The 18,498-nt window shown below is 44.3% G+C and overlaps 1 protein-coding gene across 3 annotated transcripts in view; it reads right to left on the bottom strand.

Moving 5' to 3' along the window:
- cux1b (cut-like homeobox 1b) overlaps positions 1 to 18,498 on the bottom strand; it is a 60,317-nt gene that overhangs the window by 10,387 nt on the left and 31,432 nt on the right. The window contains exons 7-22 of one of the 3 annotated variants that reach the window (XM_018702132.2): positions 16,588 to 16,664; positions 15,994 to 16,060; positions 11,461 to 11,509; positions 9,451 to 9,555; positions 8,870 to 9,058; positions 8,546 to 8,604; positions 8,141 to 8,183; positions 7,894 to 7,990; positions 5,784 to 6,584; positions 4,944 to 5,027; positions 4,337 to 4,438; positions 3,673 to 4,223; positions 3,403 to 3,544; positions 2,445 to 2,732; positions 2,070 to 2,258; positions 233 to 497 (exon numbers count right to left, since the gene is read on the bottom strand). In XM_018702132.2, coding sequence (XP_018557648.1) covers positions 233 to 497; positions 2,070 to 2,258; positions 2,445 to 2,732; positions 3,403 to 3,544; positions 3,673 to 4,223; positions 4,337 to 4,438; positions 4,944 to 5,027; positions 5,784 to 6,584; positions 7,894 to 7,990; positions 8,141 to 8,183; positions 8,546 to 8,604; positions 8,870 to 9,058; positions 9,451 to 9,555; positions 11,461 to 11,509; positions 15,994 to 16,060; positions 16,588 to 16,664 — 3,108 coding nt within the window. The remainder of the gene's footprint in view (positions 1 to 232; positions 498 to 2,069; positions 2,259 to 2,444; positions 2,733 to 3,402; positions 3,545 to 3,672; positions 4,224 to 4,336; positions 4,439 to 4,943; positions 5,028 to 5,783; positions 6,585 to 7,893; positions 7,991 to 8,140; positions 8,184 to 8,545; positions 8,605 to 8,869; positions 9,059 to 9,450; positions 9,556 to 11,460; positions 11,510 to 15,993; positions 16,061 to 16,587; positions 16,665 to 18,498) is intronic. The other 2 variants (XM_018702131.2, XM_018702133.2) reach the window with 2 other exon arrangements.

The raw sequence follows: 18,498 nt of genomic DNA, 5'->3' as shown, positions 1-18,498 counted from the left end.
CACGATTTGATATGCATACAGAAATACAAAAACTTTTCAGTTATGCACAGATAAAGTTATGAGCTGCAAACCTACAAATATTTTTTTCTAAAAGAAACACAATTAAAATTAACGTAAGTAGGTTTATATAACTATTACATTGGATGTATTTAAATTATATCAAATCCCTTTGATGAACAGCTGGTAATGAAAACATCTGACACCAATCATTCTCTTTCTTCCATATGCTGACCTGTAATTGTGGAACCAGTTGATGACAGTACTGGTCTTTAGGTTGAGCTGGGAGGCCAGCTCCTCAATGGTTTTGGGAGAGGGATAGGGTTTCTGCTGGTAAGCCTTTTTCAGAGCCTCCTTCTCCTCGGGGCCCAACACCACCCTGGGCTTCTTCAGGTGCTGCTGTCCCGGGCTCTGGGAGCCCTGCACATAATCTACCCCCACCAAGCCTCCATCCACAGAATGACTATCACTCAAGGAGCTCAGCCGCCTCTTCATGTAGGCTGAACAGTGACACAAAAACAAGAGGGTTAAGTTAGTACCTCACAAACACATTTATGTAATGAACAAATATGGGGAGTATCAATACTAAAATCACATCTGCAGCAGATTGATGGTCTGGTCTAAAATCTCCAATTTTTGACTGTGCTGTAGTTAACAGATGCAGGAATCTGTGTTGATGAGCATAAAATCTTTCACAATTCTAATTAGTGGATTAACTCTCATGAAAATAACCCTAGACTGATCCATATTATTCAACCTGTTTTGGAATATTTTGCATTTATATTTGCAATCTCTAGATTTTTGTATTTTTAATCAACATAAAACATATTGCCCTGATCTCAGTTTCAGTGCTAAGCAGACATTAAGTAATAAACGATCAGGAGTCTGTCAAAGTGGATGTTCCACGTCTGATGAATGAACCCAACCTACAGGGGACAGAAAATATTCCTAGTAACATCATCAACGGCCACTAGATGGTGCTGTCATCTCACTCTGGAATTCTAACAATGAAAGCATCTCTTCCATTTTATAGCAAACAAGCAGCACCATTCACTCCGGGCACCAGCAGCTGAAAATGAACAGCTCATGGCAGCTTCGCATGAGGTTGACATTTTCTCAACCCCGATACAAGCTGGGAGATATATTAGTGATGCAGGGAAAAACCCCTCAGAGCAAGGTTAGAACTGCTCTGAAAGTTGTGTGCTGCCTCGCAGGCTTGTACCACAGGGGTGAGAGGTCAAATATGGTTACTCCAGACTAAGTCCATGTCTTTCCTCTGGGCTTTGCTGTTGGCCAGGTCTATTCCCCATTGCTATTTGGATGGCTTACTTTGGGGTCAATAATCTAAAATGAAGTTGAATGGACAGTAACCCCTCACATCCAACCCCTGAACACACTGATGTAAGGTCAGTTTTGTTTTTTGCCCTTGTGTATAGTTTGGGATATCAGGAGGGTAAACTGATCGCAGATGCTTGCGCCTACTGGCAGGTTCAAAAATGCTTCTCCAAAGAGAGAGCGAGCTTCAAGTGGACAATAGAGGGGTCACTCGGAGGCAGCGAGGAGGGTGAGGCCACTTGGCTGAGCTGATTCTTAAATGCTTTGTGAAAGCAGAAGGGAACAGAGAATGATGGAGTGATAGAGTGGCTGTGGGCTAATAAATGATAAAAATACGAGCTTATAGACACTGATGATTATTATGATGACGACGATGATGAAGAGGAATGCTGATGACTGTGAGTAAGCAGGCCCCCGGCAGTCCCCTAGCTGTCACATCTAATACAGTATGTGATGTCTGCGGTCCTGATTGGTACTGACATCACACCAAGATGACTGTGATCTGCACAACATGCTCTGCTGTCCTGCACAAAGGATATTGTGTGTGCAGATGTGCATGTGTAATTCAAAGGCTGCTGCTTGTGTTTTATTGTGAATGTATTTATAAGATAAATGCATGCTTAAGCAGAATAACATGAAGGTTTTTCTATGAGTCTTTTGTTTATTGTTTCTGACAGCATGCTACACACTGTATGGAGTGTGTGTTTGTTTCTCCTCATTGAGCTTCTACCACACACCTTTCTTCTCCAAGCGTTTCATGTCCATGAGTTTCTCCACACTGTGTGGGTCCTGGAGCCAGAGCTGCATGCGGACAAAGGGCTCCCTGCCCTTCAGGCTGAGCTTGTGCCAGGGTTTGGGCCTGGCCAGCAGGTCTGAGACAGAACCCTGAGTCAGACCCAGGATAGTCTCCCCAAACAGACGCTGGCCTGTTTAGGAGAGAGAGAGAGAGGGAGAGAGAGGGGGGAAATTAAATGATCATTTCTGAGAACTGATTCAATGGCTGAATAATTCATCAATGGGGAGGACAGGGGAAAGGGAAAGACCCATAAACCGAAAAAAAAATGCAACAAAACACAACAGGCAAGAGTGAATACAACCCCTGTGTTTCTTACCAAGGTTATTATCAGTCAGCACCTCCTTAACCTTCTTGGTGATGGCATAAGTATCGAGCTCAGGAGACATTGCGACCATCTCCTGGATGCTGAGACCCGAGTGCCCAGGCAGAGGCAGCGGGGTGCCGGGCTGAGACTCCCCACCTGAGGGATCCTCAGATGGAGGTTTGAGACTGGACGACTGTGAAGCGAGCGGATCCCCGGCGAGACCGTTGACAGACTCTTCAGCTGAACTGAGAGGCGACTCTGGAGCTGGGCTGCAGCTTGCTGATGTCTTGGGAGTACCCTCTGCTTGAGCAGAACAGACAGGGCGAGAAAGATCACACAGGTTAGGAGACGTGTTACCGTGTAAGAAAACACAGTTTTATCTCCTCTACCTGCTGGGTTTGGGAGGGACTTCAGTCATACTACATCAACTAATTTAATTCCTGTTAAACAAACAGCAAAGGTGCTTAAGTTTTCAGTTTGAAGCTTTTTTGGCTTCCTCCTCCTATTCCTTCATCTCCCTGTCTCTGTCTGTGTAGTACTGCTGTGCAGCTCAGCAGGCTGGAAGAGAGCAGTCATGAGGAGCTGTCAGTGTACATTAGCTGCTGTTTACACCCCCAGAGAGAAAGAGAGACACGCACACGCACGCACACACACACACAGAGCTGCCATCTGGCGCAGCAACACTAACTTGTCTATGACATGACAAACCAGCAGCTTGCTGGCTGACACTGCCACAGCACTGGGGATGGGGGGATGGTGGGAGGAGACGGGGAGGGATTGGGGGGCGGGGGGAGGAGGAGAAGGGGGGTGAGTGACAGACTGACAGTAACAACTAGCCACTAGCTCTAATCAGGCTTTCAGAGTAATGCTCTAGCCCAAGGAGCTGTGTTGTGTGAATCCATATACTCTGTGCTGGTGTGTGTGTGTGTGTGTGTGTGTGTGTGTGTGTGTGTGTATGGGATTTGTTTACCTTGGTTCTGAGCTTGCTGGATGTGTGTGTTTTGCCCCTGGTCTCCATTGAGCCACGGCTGCATGCGGAGGTATGGCTCTCTGCTCCTCTGATTCAACTTGTTCCACGGTTTGTGTCGAGACAGACTGTCACTCAATATTCCCTAAAACACAGACCAGGAGAATGTCTCAGACACGCAACCACTGTCGAAAACAGAGTCGCAAAAACAGATAAAGGGCAGATAAAGCACACACACAAGCTTTTGTTTTACACGCCCCCTGCTACCCTTACCTCTTTTGAGTCCTCCTGGTTGTGGTTCTCCTCTCCTGTCTGGCTGGATATGTTCCTGCGGGGTTCTGTATGCATGTTGCTCCACCACTGCTCTCTCCAGTAACCCACTCCCCCAGAACTTCCGGAACGGGCCGAACCCTCAGAGCTCCGACCCAGCCTGAGAGCTCCGTCAACAGACATGTCGATCCCCGAAGAAACCCTGCCCTCTCTCTTCACACCGGAGCTGAAGTCCAGGACTGGAGACGGGGATGAGGGCGAGGACAGGAGGGAGCTGGGAGGCTTCTTGAGGGAAAGTGCCAGGGGGTTGTAAGGGGGAAGGGGGGCGGTGAGCGGAGAGTTTAGGAGTTCCCTCTGAGATAATGATGCTGAAGAGCAGGAAGACGAGGCTTTGAGGATGGGCTCCAGTGCAGCCTGCTGGGCCTCCATCTCTCTGCGAGCTTGCTCGAGGATGGAGCGGATGGCCTCATCTGATCCACTGCCCCCTCCACCTCCCACTCCGCCTCCACCCCCTCCTTTCAGTCCTGCATATGAGGGTTGAGCATGGGACAAGTCTGTTGAGGGAGGAGAAAAGGGGTCGTCATTAGAGACTCAGACAAACAGCCACAATGTATCATCCTCAATGCTTTGACTTCTCTGGAAGGAAAAAAAAAAAAAAACAACTCACCAGCTTTCTGCACCTGCAGCTCTCGTTTCGCCTGCTCCAGAATGGACTTGATAGCCTCATCTGAACCTGCCTCTGGGGTGCGGACGCGGGCAGTAATGTTACCTGGAAGGAGAGGAGGAGGGAACGGGAGGAGATGAAAAATCTTGTCAGGTTAAAAAGCAGAAATAACCAACTACAGAGCAGGTAAAGAGAACAATAATGGAGCCTATGAGGACATCGAATAATTACACCATTGCACAGCACAAAGAACAACATTCCCACCACTGAGCTACGAGGCGACTACACTGGAGAGATTGTCATAATTTCTCTGGTCCCTTTGGAGCTCACACATGCACACGTGCTACAGGGTTCGTACAGTAAATGCTCCCCACAGAATAACAACTACCAATAAAATCCCTAAAATACACATGCTGGCTTTTCCTTTGACGCAAGTCACTGGAACTGTGTGGTTACCTTCAAGGCACATTTACATCTGTATGCCTGCGCAAATTAATAAACGCCAACCCGCACATACACACGCACACACACCATAGATACAGTTCACCCCAACACAAACATGCCACACAGACAGAACGTGCTAGAATCTCTGTGTGTGAAGGGGACAGACCTGTGTGTGAAGCTGTATCAGAGAGGGCTCTCCGCTTCGGAACATCCTGAAACACTCGGCTAAGCTGGGGCTGGCCTGAGCCCTCTGTTAAAAACAATATACCACACACTATGTTACAGCACTTGTGTGTTTTTTTTCCTTTATAGCTAGACTATATGGTGCCCTACAATGCTCTGCAAACATATGGAATGTGTGGATATTTCCATCCAATGCACATTATAGTACCATAAATGCATTGATCTTCACCATCTGTGGCCCCGGTAGGAATGAAACCTACCTCTAACAGGAATATTAAACTACTACAAAGACAGACTGGTGAGGGATTAATTATTGAATAGTATGTATTAAGCAGGGGCATAATAACTGCAGCCTTATTTTCAACATGGATTATGTCTTGGACTGGGTGGTAGACTTCTTTTGTACCACTGAGACCACCTTCAATCACAAATGTCCTGATGCGTTAACAAAAGCAGGCCCAGGCTAATCGAATCTACCCGTAGTTAACAGTACCCCTGCCTTCCTCCTAGTTCCCACCGATCAATACCATTGATGTGTGAAAGGTTTCTGTATTGACCACAATAGCTAGGAGAGGCTCTTGGGATCAGTGCGTGACTAGGAACTCACTCAAAACACACAGGTGTGGCACAGGATGGGAGTTAGGAAAGAGAAAGAAAAATAAAAAGCTAGTCCATATTGACAAGCTAATCAATGGCTCTGTGCAGGGCTGTACACACACACACACACACACACACACACACATGCAGGACACACGCGCGCACTCATACACACTCACGCACATACAAACACACGTAGAGGCACATTAAAGATACATAGACTCACCTCTCTGCCGTCCCTGGATGCTGCGCAGTGCAAGGATGTTCTGTTCATCAGCGAGGAACTGCCTCATCTTGTGGAAGGGCTCCTTCCCCCGGATGGTTAGCTTGTTCCATGGCTTTGGTCTGGCCAGGATCTCACTGACCGAACCCTGGGACAGTCCCAGCACATAGTGGCCAAAAACACGCTGACCAATGTTGTGCTTGATCAGCTGCTCTTTCACCTGTCGGGCAATCTCTGCAGTGTCCATGTCCTCTCCGTCCAAAACACTCCCTGTGGTGGCGTCAGAGTGACTGGGTGATGGGGACGGGGCGCTGCCAGCGGTGCTGCTCCCATTAACAGGAGCCATGTCTGGGCTGGCTGGAGGTGGCTGGGGGCTGCTGGCTGCCAGAGGGATGGCAGCGGACCCAGAGCCAGGGGTGGAGGTAGGGATGGAGCTGAGGGTAGGAGTGAAGGGGGTGAACAGTAGAGCCCCACTGGGGATTCCAGACGACTCCTGCAAGGCTTTGGAGTAGAAGGTCTGGAGCAGCTGCCGCTGGATCAGGGAGTTCAAAGCCATCTTACCACCCACCAGAGGGAACACAGGGGAGTAGAAGTCCTGTCCAATGCCCGTAGGAGTGAAAGGGTGTGTTTCGCCGCTGCTGGTGGTGGTGGCAGTGTTGAGGGGGTCCGTATGAGTGCGAGACAAGGGGAGCTGGGAGGAGGAAGGAACAGAGGGAGGGGGAGGAGGGGGCGAGGAAGAGGGATCGCTGGGCATGGTCTCCTCCTTCGTTGTGGACTCTTCTGTCCCTTTTCGCCCGGCTGACCCTACAAGAAAGGTCAAACACACCATGCATTATGGGGGAGTCAACAAAAAAGGGGTTCCAAAAAGAGAGAGAAAAAAAAACAAAAGTTGAAAGTTATCTTAATCAAGTCTTTTCCAAATTAGTGAACTTTGTTTTCCTTTTTTGCCAACCCCCCCAGACAAAGTGCCCATGCATTTGTGATTTCAACCTTTCTTGTAAGCCACAGCCTGGAAGAAAAAAAGGACAAACAAAACAATTGACACTGTGCCACTTAGGCAGATTAGCTTGGCCCAGGGCTCAGTCTCTCTCTCTTGCAGGCAAAGTGGAAGTAACTGGACAGAGTAAAATTATGTCCTTAGATAGCCAATACACCATGTGAGTCCTCTTCCATGCTGCTGGAGTGTGTTCCTAAACACTGAATTATTCCATTGTAGATGCAGTATCATAGTCTTTAGTTCATAAAAAATACATCCAGGAAAAATCAGAGCAATAAAACTCTTTTAAAAAACAATTTTTATGGCTGAACAGAAAACAGATGCATGCACCAAAAGCAGGGACTGTACAGACTGTACTGACTATGAGTAAAAGCCTTATTTCTCTTTTTTCCTCTAAAGTTAGACTGATTAAATTTTCACATGCACCAAAACAAATATAGACATAAACTGTATTTTCTCAGTCTTAAAACTACTGGAATCCATCTTGATGATAAGCGCTGGGAGAAATATTTTCTAATGCATAACCATTGAGACTTAACATGATTGAGTAAGACAGTAAGCTCCCCTTACTGTGAATGTTAATCAATTCAAAGCTATTCAACTATTCAAGCCTAAAGCCATGACATTTCAAAACCATAAACACTGTTGCAGAGGGCAAGAGACCTGATGTAGGGGGCATAGTATGTTGTCCTCATTTTTGTGTACTGCAACTTTGCTACTGTTCAGGTTGACCTCCTGCTGGGGTGTCCAAAGAAACCAGAGATGCACCAGAAAGCAACAACATTTATGTACCATGATAAAGTTTTGCATTTCTTTTGCAAATTGACAACTCGATGTCACAAATCATTCCAGAGACATTAATAAATGGTAAAGTATTCTCAGAGAAAAAGAATCTATATACATACATGTAGTATGTATGCTCTACCCTGATGCAGAGTCTTCATAGCCATCCCTGCACAGCCTTACCTGCAGCTGAGCCCTCACCTAAGGTCCCATGAACACTGGACTCAGCTTCTGTGGGCGTTCTTTCATGTTTGCTGGTCTGAGTGATGGTTGTGTGGAGACAGTGTTGATGAACCCAGCCCTTATTATTAACTTACATCTGGGCAGACTTACCACTGAGCTCAGTGTTGGCGATGCGCAGAGCAGCGCTCTCAGATTGAAGACTACGGTTCCTCTCCAGCAACAGCACCTCCAGAGGTTTGGACGAGTCCTGATCATGAGGACGGAACGGAAATTAAAATATTTCCCAAAATAACTTTGCTGCAGCCTCTCTGTACCATATTTTTTTTTATCAGTAACATAACTACTAGAAGGCCCACTGCTAAATGTCATTCATGTCTGTACAGATTGTCACTTTTACCTGCACAGAGTCAGATGTTCCAAACTCCATAGACTTCAGGATACTGAGGAGAAGAAGAAAATTATCAATATGAACCCCTAATAAAGACACATGCACACACACATCTAATGTGTAGCGCGCTATCTTTTCCATCTTTTTCTGTCTCTTTAAGGACAAAGGAAGGATGGTGGGACAGTGAGCGAGAGAGACCTAATATAAAGCTACAGACATACAAGCTTCACCTTCATAACGGCACTCAATTGAGTTACGCATCTTAAATGAAGACACGCATCTTGCTTAATAATGTTAAAGACATCAAACGCATGCAATAAATAGATCTGTACTGGACACACGCACAGACAGACACACAGACAGACAGACAGACACACACACACACACACAAATGCCTATGTGTGTGCTCCTCACCTCAGCTCCTTCTTCACTTCCTCATAGTCAGCTTGCTTCTGCAGTTTCTCCTCCAGTTCCTGTGAATTACAAAGAGAAAAAATGACAAGAAAATGAGTAAAATAGCACAAGCAATCCTTGGATCTTTATATGTCATGCACTTGTTTCAGTGACTCAACTCTAGACAACATAACAGAGCAGGTAAATGTGTGAATATAGTTACAGGTGTGATCAGAATACACAACAAAGCAGGAAAAAGACATCAATACAGAAATAGTCCAACTGAAAAATTAATAGCTAAAATAACTTGAAAAAAGAAACTGCAGCTGTGTGTTCTGTGGCTACCTTGAGAGTGGCAGTCTTGCTGCTGAGCTGCTGCTCCAGCTGTGTGATCTGGGAGCTGGTGGTCTCTCGGAGTTTGGTCAGGCTGGCCTGCAGTCTCTGGACATCCTCCACCAGCTGGGCGGTCTCCCTTTCTTTGGCCCTGAGCTCCGCCTCCAGACTTGAGTGAGATGCCACCTCCACCGCCTGTTCCTAAAGGGCCAAATAGAACGGTGGTTTAATCTAATGAGAAAACTACAATCGTTACAGCTACAGATTGCAGAATTCATTCACCACTCAACTCTGAGAGGTCAGTGAAGTTGAAACTTTGGTGAGGCGGTCTTTAAGTTAACTAAGTCTAACCTCTGCAGCCTGTTATACAGGTCCAATAAACCCTTTCCTTTTCTTGTAAAAATAATAATTTAGACAACAAATCAATGTGTTACTGGTGACTCAGAAGCCTGACCTCTGAGACCAACAATTACAGTGATCCATAAATTGAAGCTTTAATCAGCTGATCACCCCTAGCATTAAAAGGTCAAGCTGATCTTTAGCCTATCAATACCTCTTTGTCAGCCATCCAGTGAATCAGAGAAATGCGTTACCGTGTCGGGGTCGGCCTTGGCCGGGCTGCTGAGCTGCTGGGATTGGTTACTCAAGGACAGCTGCTCTCTGAGTGACTCCGCCTCTCTTTGAGCAGCTTCTGCTCGCTGGAAGGAAAAGGGAGAAATGTTAAAGGAAAATAAACTGGTGGAGATTTTCACACTGTCAAACATCATCAATCTAATGGACAATTCAGTGCTACTGGGTAATGTATTTTTTGGTGTACACTCATGTCTTTGACCTGTTTCAATATTCCACTAGCCCCAAAGGAAAACTGAAAACCTATTCAGTGCATGTAGATGGAGAGGGGGTAGAGAGAAGTCCAAGAAAGCAAACCTTCTTTCTGTTGAAAATGCTGTCAAACCACTTTCTCAGTGTAAATTCTGTCCTGTGTCACCATTTTAATTGTCATTTGAGGAATGGTTTTTAGAGATAATTATTTGGTGATGAAACAAAAATAATTATCTTGACATTTTTTTAATCAAAGTATACAACTAATGTCACTACACTTTACAAGTATTGGGGAAGTGGCATTAAAGAAATGCAATCACATTGAAGGAAAGAAGTTTTCCAATACACTATTTTCTCCTACCAGCCAGCTGTGTGTCTGTATGAAAAGGAAGTTCATGCCCTGCCAGCATAAACAAATATATACAGAACAGAGGAGGGCTGAGAGAATGCAAAGCAAAAGCGTAGGGCAACAGTCAAGCATGGATTTTTCCTTAATTGCAAATACTACAATTAGTCCCTGAGAATTGAGATGATACCCGCTGCCTTGTATTTACGGCCAGACTGCCATGCTCCAGTTGGGAATCATCTGCAGTACTGGCCAACTTGCCATCATTAGGAGTTACAGGGAGCCGATTCCACAGTGTTCCTAATTGCAACCATATTGAGAGCTGTTATTGACTGGGTGGGAGTTGGACTGCTAGTCGTGAAAAGAAAAAATCCTGTTTTCCATTTTCTCCTTATAAAAGCGTATAAAAAGTCTGTGACTGAGCTGGAGGCCATGCTGTCATCCTCTGTAAACCTCAAATCAGAAGTGTGAATAGTGTGTGTGTTTGTGTGTGGCATTATAGTTGGAGCACTAACCTTTAGGCTAATATTAACATTACATGCCTATGCTACCCCTTTAGCCACAAATCATACTCTTGGGCTAATAATGAAAGTTAACAACAATGACATTAACAGATACCACAGGAATATTTACAACACAAGGGCAGAGGGCGGGCTAGGGGGCTTATTTCAGCTGGATGGGTTTAGTAGGTGTGTAATAAACATGTAGAACAAACAGCAGCTCTCACAGTGATAACCAAGTCATTACTTGTTATTGTAAGCCACATTTCATAGATTCTCTACAGATAAAAATATGTGTATTTTCAAGGGTAAGGTTTGGGATGTTCGGTGCTTTTCTTATTCTCAAGAAGTTCTACTTTAAAAAAAAAAAAACTTTCCCAGCCTCTTTCAGCCCCAAGCCTGTTTGTTCCTATTGAATATGTCAATCTTTTTTTTTTTTTTAAAGAAAAGTCAAGAATATGGTTTAATTTTAAGAAAAACAAAAAGCTAAATAATTTCCTAAAACAGCTGGGCACCCTTGTTTCTAACAAATGATCCTGGGATAGATGGAGTATTGAATCTGTTGGGGAGTATTTTCAGTAGCAGATTAGTTAAACACATTTGGTGCTCAAGTGAGTATTTCTGGCAGCAGGACGATGTATGTGGGATCAACTCAAACAGCGAGTAGTGTTAAAAGTAATGATGGAACATGTCATACACTGCAACAGTGCGGCTCATGATGTGTTTTTAATAGATATTGGACATCAGTTGAGTGGCACAGAGGAATAATAATAAAATAAACACATTTTTTTCTGTGCAACAATATCAACAATTTCAGAAAAGAACTCAGTTGCTTTGTCTGCATTTAATCCATAACACTTATGGAGCCTGGTGTGATAAACGATTTGGACAATGCTGTGTTGAAATGTTAGACTAAGGATGTTGAGCGACTTTACCTGATTGGCTCTTTCCAGGTCTGTCATCACCATCTCAATCTCATCGGCCCTGAGAAAGATATTTACCATTACTCCAGAGAAACACACAACAGAGCTTAAAAGAGGCTCACTGAAACACAGCTTACAAATAAAATGAAGGAATGGATAAATGGATGGATGATTCCCAGGAAGAAAAGTACACTCTGCACACATCACGTGTGTGTGCGCTGTTGTTCAGAGAACACACATTTAGAGAATGTCAGTGCCATGTCCATTAAGCTACTGTCTAAATTTCACCTTAATCCATTGATTGTGAACTCCATAACCCAAACAGCTTGTATGTGTGCGTGCATACATGTATTTAAGCGTGTGTGTGTGTGTGTGTGTGTGTCTATGTGTGTGTGTGTGGTGTGCACATGTAAGCCCCTAAACCCAGGCCACACTAAAACAGAGGGATTACATTAATAGAGCTCTAAGTCCTAATACAGCAGACTAATCTGCTATGAAGCTGTGTGATTGTGTCTGACTAATGGTCTGGATGGAGGCCATGGTTCACCTCTCACTTGCTAGAGGTCAGACAGCAGGAACACATCCCCATAATACCACCTCTCATTGGACTTTGGAAAAATAGTTTAATAACCCTCTTTCATGAGAGATGCAAATATCTATCACTTTTCTGCAAACAATGACAGAGATGTGGAGGAAACTCTTCGAATAAGCAGAACAACAACGAACTCAGGCACACAACGAATAATGATATTTACACAACAATTTTAGGTGATATGCCATGAACTGTTGAACTGTCTGAATACATTACCCTTACTGTTAATTGGCTGATGGTGTGTGTGTTTGTGTGTGCTTGCCAATATTAATTTTGATTACATTTCTCTGTATGAGGAAGTTACAATAAACAAATGCGTGGAAATACTCTGTGGATGGTGCTCAGCGCGGTGCACAGGCGCAGCGTGTATACATGCATGTTTATTTAAGACATTACTCACTGATAAGAACACACAGGCGGCCATTGAGTACAAAGATGTGAGTGCATATGTGCACTGTTGCGTCCATTAAGACCCTGTGATTTCACTGCATTCTTTTGATAGTGAACCCAATAGCCCACGCAGCTTTTGTGTTTGTGTGTCATAGTATGAGAAACAGTGTTATGTCCCATAGGCTTGAGTACTACTGATTTGAATGTGTTTAACAAAACAGACACAGTTGATATTAGGTCAACGTTGTGCCACAGGCAATGCAGCAAAAAGAATCAGATGTGGGTGGGAGAGCTTTTCACTCTCCGCTTTTATTCTTTCCCTAACAGTTAAAAGGATCTAGTATGCATTTAAGCAACATAATAGTACACTACCTCACCAGCTTTTATCCTGTCTTAAGCTATAGTGTGCTGGACCCACGTGCGCGCTCAATCGTGCTCCGGTACACACAAATGTAAGGTCAGAGAGCCAACAAGCCAGAAAAGCTTGTAATGGAGAGCGTTTATGGGTAGTAATGCAACCCAAATACACCACCGCACCCGCTCCAAATGTGATCATTTAATCAAAGTACAGATGCACAAAGTCTTCTTAAATAACCTTTGGATTTGGCTGTATTTGGGAATTATAAAGGCAAAGCTAGAGGCTGAGGGCCAAAGCAGATCACAGGGAAGGGATTTTCTGCATATCCTGATACAGTCAGTCAGTCGCTGGGCAGGGCAGGAACTGTCCATGGCCAGCCGATGCACCCAGTGGAATTAATTCATCAAACACTGAACGGTAAAGCGAGGGCCCTTGATAATATTATCACCTGATTTTTAAGCCACCAAAACTTAACTCTACAACTAGACAAAGCTCAATACAACAGCCACAGGGAGGAGCTATAGAGTAGATGCACTGGGGAAAAAAAAAAACACATACATGCACACAAACAACACAGACTCGCACACACTCTCTTTTGTACCATGAAAGCCAATGGGTGCACCCAATGACATCAGTGAGTACTGTAGGACTTCTGAAACAAGCCCAGAGCCTCTAAGCCCCTACTGTACTTCCTCCATCTCAGACAGGCCTTTTCATCTCTTATCATCTTCTCTCTCTTGCTCCTCAGTCAACTGCTTTTCTCTTCCACCCTCTGCCTGCCTCTATCCTTTCCCCACAACCCGTTCCCTTCCCATTGCCCTCCACTTTTTCTCCTTTCATCTTTTTTTTGCCTTCCACCTCCCCTCTCTCATCTTTCGCCCTCTCTTCCTCGGCCTCTGTCCTCAGTGCCAGCAGGATATTCCCCTGATTTAGATTTTCATTTCCCCCCTCTATCACACTCTTATCCCCTCTTCCTCGCTGTAGCCTCCAGCCCCTGGCTCGCTTTTTGCCCTCTAGCTTTCATCACTCCATTCCTTTTCTTTCCATGGCTTTCTCCACATTGCGTTTTCACAGCGTGTTACCTTGGGGATTTCAAGGAGGCTTAAAAAGAAGCTAGCTGTGAGAGTGTGTCTATGTGCGTGTGTGTGTATGTTGTGCGCCATTTTGTGTTTGTGTGTGCTTGAGATGGACACAGGAAAGAAAAGCCTATTGACTGTCGCCTAATTATCAGCAATTAAATGGTTTTCCCAAAATGGTACCAAGCATTTATACACAGATAAAGCCGCACACAAACATGCAGAGGCGCATGCACACACGCATACACACACACACACACAGAGCATCCTGTGGGGTTGGGGATCAATATATCATTAATCTTTAACAGGGACTAAACGGGTAAAACGCGGCCAGCCAGACCCTCACAGCGCCAGCACAGAGAGGGGGCTATGCTACATCTGCAGGACCCGCCTCCCGCTGAAGCTCACACACTCCGGGCACTGCAACATCGACCAAATTCTCAGGGAGTGTGCGTACGTCTGTATGCGCGTGTGTGTTAGTGTGTATTTTAAAAGGCAGATTACCCAAATGCAGCAAGAGGATGGGGGATTTGTCACGCAATGTCCTCCTTAGTGGAAAGTTTTGAGCAAGTGAGTGTGTATGTGTGTGTGTGTGTGTGTGTGCGCCATGTGTGTCTGTGTGAAAAAGTGCATGATATGGACGGCGTGTGTGTTTTGCAGAGCCAAAATATATGCAGTCGAAGGGTTAAAAGTTGTGTTCAGCCAAACACTGGCGATTTGCTCAGCCAAGCAGTAAACGGGGGAAGGACTCCAAGGACTGGGAGGGTGCAGGGTTAGAGAGGGTTTGTGTGTGCTTTAAAGCGTTGCATTAAAATTTCAGATCACAGCACGCCACATAGTCAAGGACCCTGACTGCCTCAGGCTCACGAGTGAGCAAACGAGTATATGTGTGTGTGTGTGTGTGTGTGTGTGCGTGTGTATGGATGTGGGCGGGCGTGTGTTTATTAGCTTCTGTAAGCAAATGGGGCCTGCTATATGTGTCTTTTCAAAATGTGTTTTCTTCTGACATAAAAGGAAGAGACGGAAAAAGGAAGAAGGAAGTGTAAAGAAATGAGAAAAAGTAGAGGAGCTGTGCAATATAGTCATGAGTAAAGAAAATAGGGGGGGGGGCGCGCGTACTGATCACAGCCATTACGCTGCATGTAGTGTCTTCCTGTGGCCTCGACACTCACAAAGACACAATGCAGGAGATAAAAGAAGAAGTGTGTGAGTGAGGAAGGTAGAAAAGAGGAAAGTGTTGTGTGGATGAGAGAGGAGGAATCGATCTGTTTTTAACAGCCAATCAATTTAACAACTCTGTTAATGGAGAGACAGTGAGTTTGGGGCATGGTAAATGGGGTAGGGGAAAACCTTAAAAGCCAAGTTGATACTCTGTTGTACTTGGTGTACAGGGTGCAAGCAGGACGCCCTTGACCATCTTGGATTTAAAAAAAAAAAAAATAGAGTTTTATATTTCAAGGGAAAAGCAATCTGTTCTTGAAGTATATCAATTACTAATAAAACACCAATAAAGGCTTTGTTTTCTTGTCAGAATTTTAAAATTTTCTGAATTCAGTTCAGATGCTCAAGTGGTTCTGGTTCCCGTTTCCAACCCTGAGGGAATGAGGAGTGTGAATGTCATAAAGTGCCACTTCACAGTGTGGAGTGCTGACATGGAAAAGCTTCTGTTCTCGTCCTCACCACTACTATAAGATCAATAATGATAGACGCCCACAGCTCAAGTAATTGAAGCTACCTTATCTTACAGGTCCTGTTAGAGGGGCTTTGTGGCTTTAAGTCTGAGATCTCAAAGCGACCCTCAGTTGCCTCCCCTCTCTGTCATGACCCTGATGAATCAGAGCGCTTTAAACTACACCACACACACACAAAAAAAAATCTCTATTTTGGTGCTTTGCCGTGGCTGCAGAATGCATTACAATCCCTGTCAGTATTTACAGTGCGTGGGTAATGCTGGGATTTGGAGGCTGCTGAGCGTTGTGGGAGACAATCCAGCTGTTAGGGAGAGAAGGGGGAGTTTCCAGGCAAGGATATTCACTAAACAGGATGATTATGTCAGGAACAGACTATGGAGGAGCCAGAGGGGGAAAAGTCACCCACAAACACACACATCACATCAGCGAGACACGTACTTTGCTGTGGATTCCTCGTCATACTTTGTCTTCAAATCAAAGAGCTCGGCCTGAGTTGTTTCAAGTGCTGTAAAAGATGGGAAGAGTTAGTTGTGAGTTTCTCCTGCAACAAGTCACAATTCAAATGAAGAACTATGAATAATACTTTTAAAGGGCCCAAAAAACATTATTAGCTTCTTACTATGAGCTGCTCTCCTACATAAACATAAGACTTTCTGACAAAGTTATAATAATTTTGATCGTTTCACATTTTTGTCTTTGTGTTTTAGCCTGTGTTTTTCTTGCTGGATTGAAGTAATAGTTAGAGTTATTTGCTTATGTTGGCCACTGTCAATCTGATCAAACCACACCCATCTCATCCAGATGAAGCAGATTAAGTTCTCAAGAGTTAAACTTAATAAATAATCACTGAGGATGTTTTTTTCCCCCAACTTTAGCAATGATTGAACATTTAATGAGAAATACGTGAGATATGAAACAGGTTTTCAGAGGGTTTAAAGCCAGTGCTACTTCATTTTCAGTGATAAAGCTGCTATTTTATTTGAGCTGGTAAAGGCAGTACTTAGGTCTGTAAAGACACAGTAGGACTGGTACCTGTCTGTAAGGACTGGGCCTTGTGTTCGGCCTCTTCCAACCTTGAGGACATGGAGTCCTGGCTCTCCTGGAGTTTCCTACAGAGGCAGACAGGAGGCGAGAAAAAGAGAGCAGGGAGCAGAAAGTCACAGTTAAGAGATACTGAGTCAGTAAATCCTGGGTTCACACTTTGTGGCAACTGCAACTATTCTCTATTTTCCCACCATTTCTGAAGTGTTTTCCCCACTAAAATCCTCCCAACACAACCCACTCCTCATTAAGCAGCCCTATTAGGCAGGAATGTCTGGCCACTGGGGCACACTGCACCCGGGGGGGGAGAGGGAGAGAGAGGGAGAGGGAGCGGGTGAGGGAGAGGGAGAGAGAGAGAGAGGGGTTGAGTAAGAGAGGGGGGAGGTGACAGAAACCACAAGGATAAAATAGATTCATTCTTAGCATATAAAAAGTTGGGCTCTGCTGAGAAATTACCACTGCGTGTAAAAACATCAATAATCTAGCACAAAGACAGTCTTTATGGCAGTCTTTGATGCCCCCCTTCTCCGCCAATCTGTCTCTCCTGTCATCTCTATTTTTCTGCCCTCTACTTCATCCTTTCATCTCTCTCGCTCCCTCTCTCTTTCTCTCCTTCCCTTGCTCCTTGCAGAATAAAATGCATCAGAGGTGCCATCCATTTACTGCCCCTCTCAGACACAGGAAGTCAGCTCTCTGCAGACAGGAAGGGGCCTATAAAACACTGACGTACAGGAAATACAGTTGGACAATTGATCCTCTACTGTACGTCTGAAAGGGGCAATGAGCTTTCACGCAGCTTCACACAGCAAACAAGATGACTGACAGGAGGGAAAATATGAGGTCTGTAATGTGCATTTAATTTACGCAAATCCTATAAATCAACTGGAAATGGCCCAGAGACTTATCAGAATGATCACACAGAGAGTTATTCTCAAGTGTTTTAATGGCCATTAGCAGTTTGTAGCTTGTGGAAAATTAGCTGAAATTGTTAGTGATGTTTTGTGCTTTTGAATTACAGCACAGAGTGGTAAAACAATAAACACATTTACTAAATAATTGCTCATTTCTGTTGAGAAAAACTGAGACAAATGTATCAAATGGACAACAGAGAGATTGCATTCAGTGCTCTAAATACTTCTGAATGATCAATCACTGAGGATGATGTTCTTTTAAATAAACTGATAATTGCACTGTTTTTTAATTGTTCTCAGTTATTCATTTATATATTGTTATTACATTAACAGTTATATATTTAGAATCATATCAGCATGGTGGAGTGTGGGTGTAGCACAAAAACTGTACATTAACATGGTTGGAGTTACTCTCCATACTGTGCTGTTGCATGGTATGTACTGACTTTAATCTGCTGCTTCAGGGTCTTGGTTGAAAGGTTTTGGTAGTATTTCACTTCCTCTCCAAGATACATTTTGAGTTATTACATATCCATCATAGCCTTTAACTCCTGCTCAACCGCAGTAAAACATATGCTGCCTTTTCAAGCCCCGAGGCTGCACCAGCTAATCATGCAAGTGCTCATCATTTTGACTGTTTATTTATCCCTTTAATTCAAAATAGAAGCACATAGTTATCCAAGATAACTACATTTAAGATTGACAGGTTGATTCTCCACCTGCACTTAAAATACTTGACTGAATGTGGCCTTGCATGATAATTTAAACTGGCCACTTTCATATTAGTCTTGATTGTTTGAGCAATGTAGGAGGAAAGGCACCAAAGTCTGTTGTAAAGTGAAACAATATTATGGCTGCCCGCATCTCAGGCAATTAGTTTAATTGTCTTTATGTTTTAATGGGCTCCTTCCTGGGAGTGGACAGTATCAGAGTGAATCTTAGGACATTCTAACCTTTGGAAGAGTTAATACATCGTTTCAGTAGTTAGAAT

Source organism: Lates calcarifer, linkage group LG21, assembly GCF_001640805.2.
Source record: "Lates calcarifer isolate ASB-BC8 linkage group LG21, TLL_Latcal_v3, whole genome shotgun sequence".
Taxonomy (NCBI): Eukaryota; Metazoa; Chordata; class Actinopteri; family Centropomidae; genus Lates; species Lates calcarifer.
Note: the sequence above shows the minus strand (reverse complement) of the source record. Positions and strands in the feature narration are given on the sequence as shown.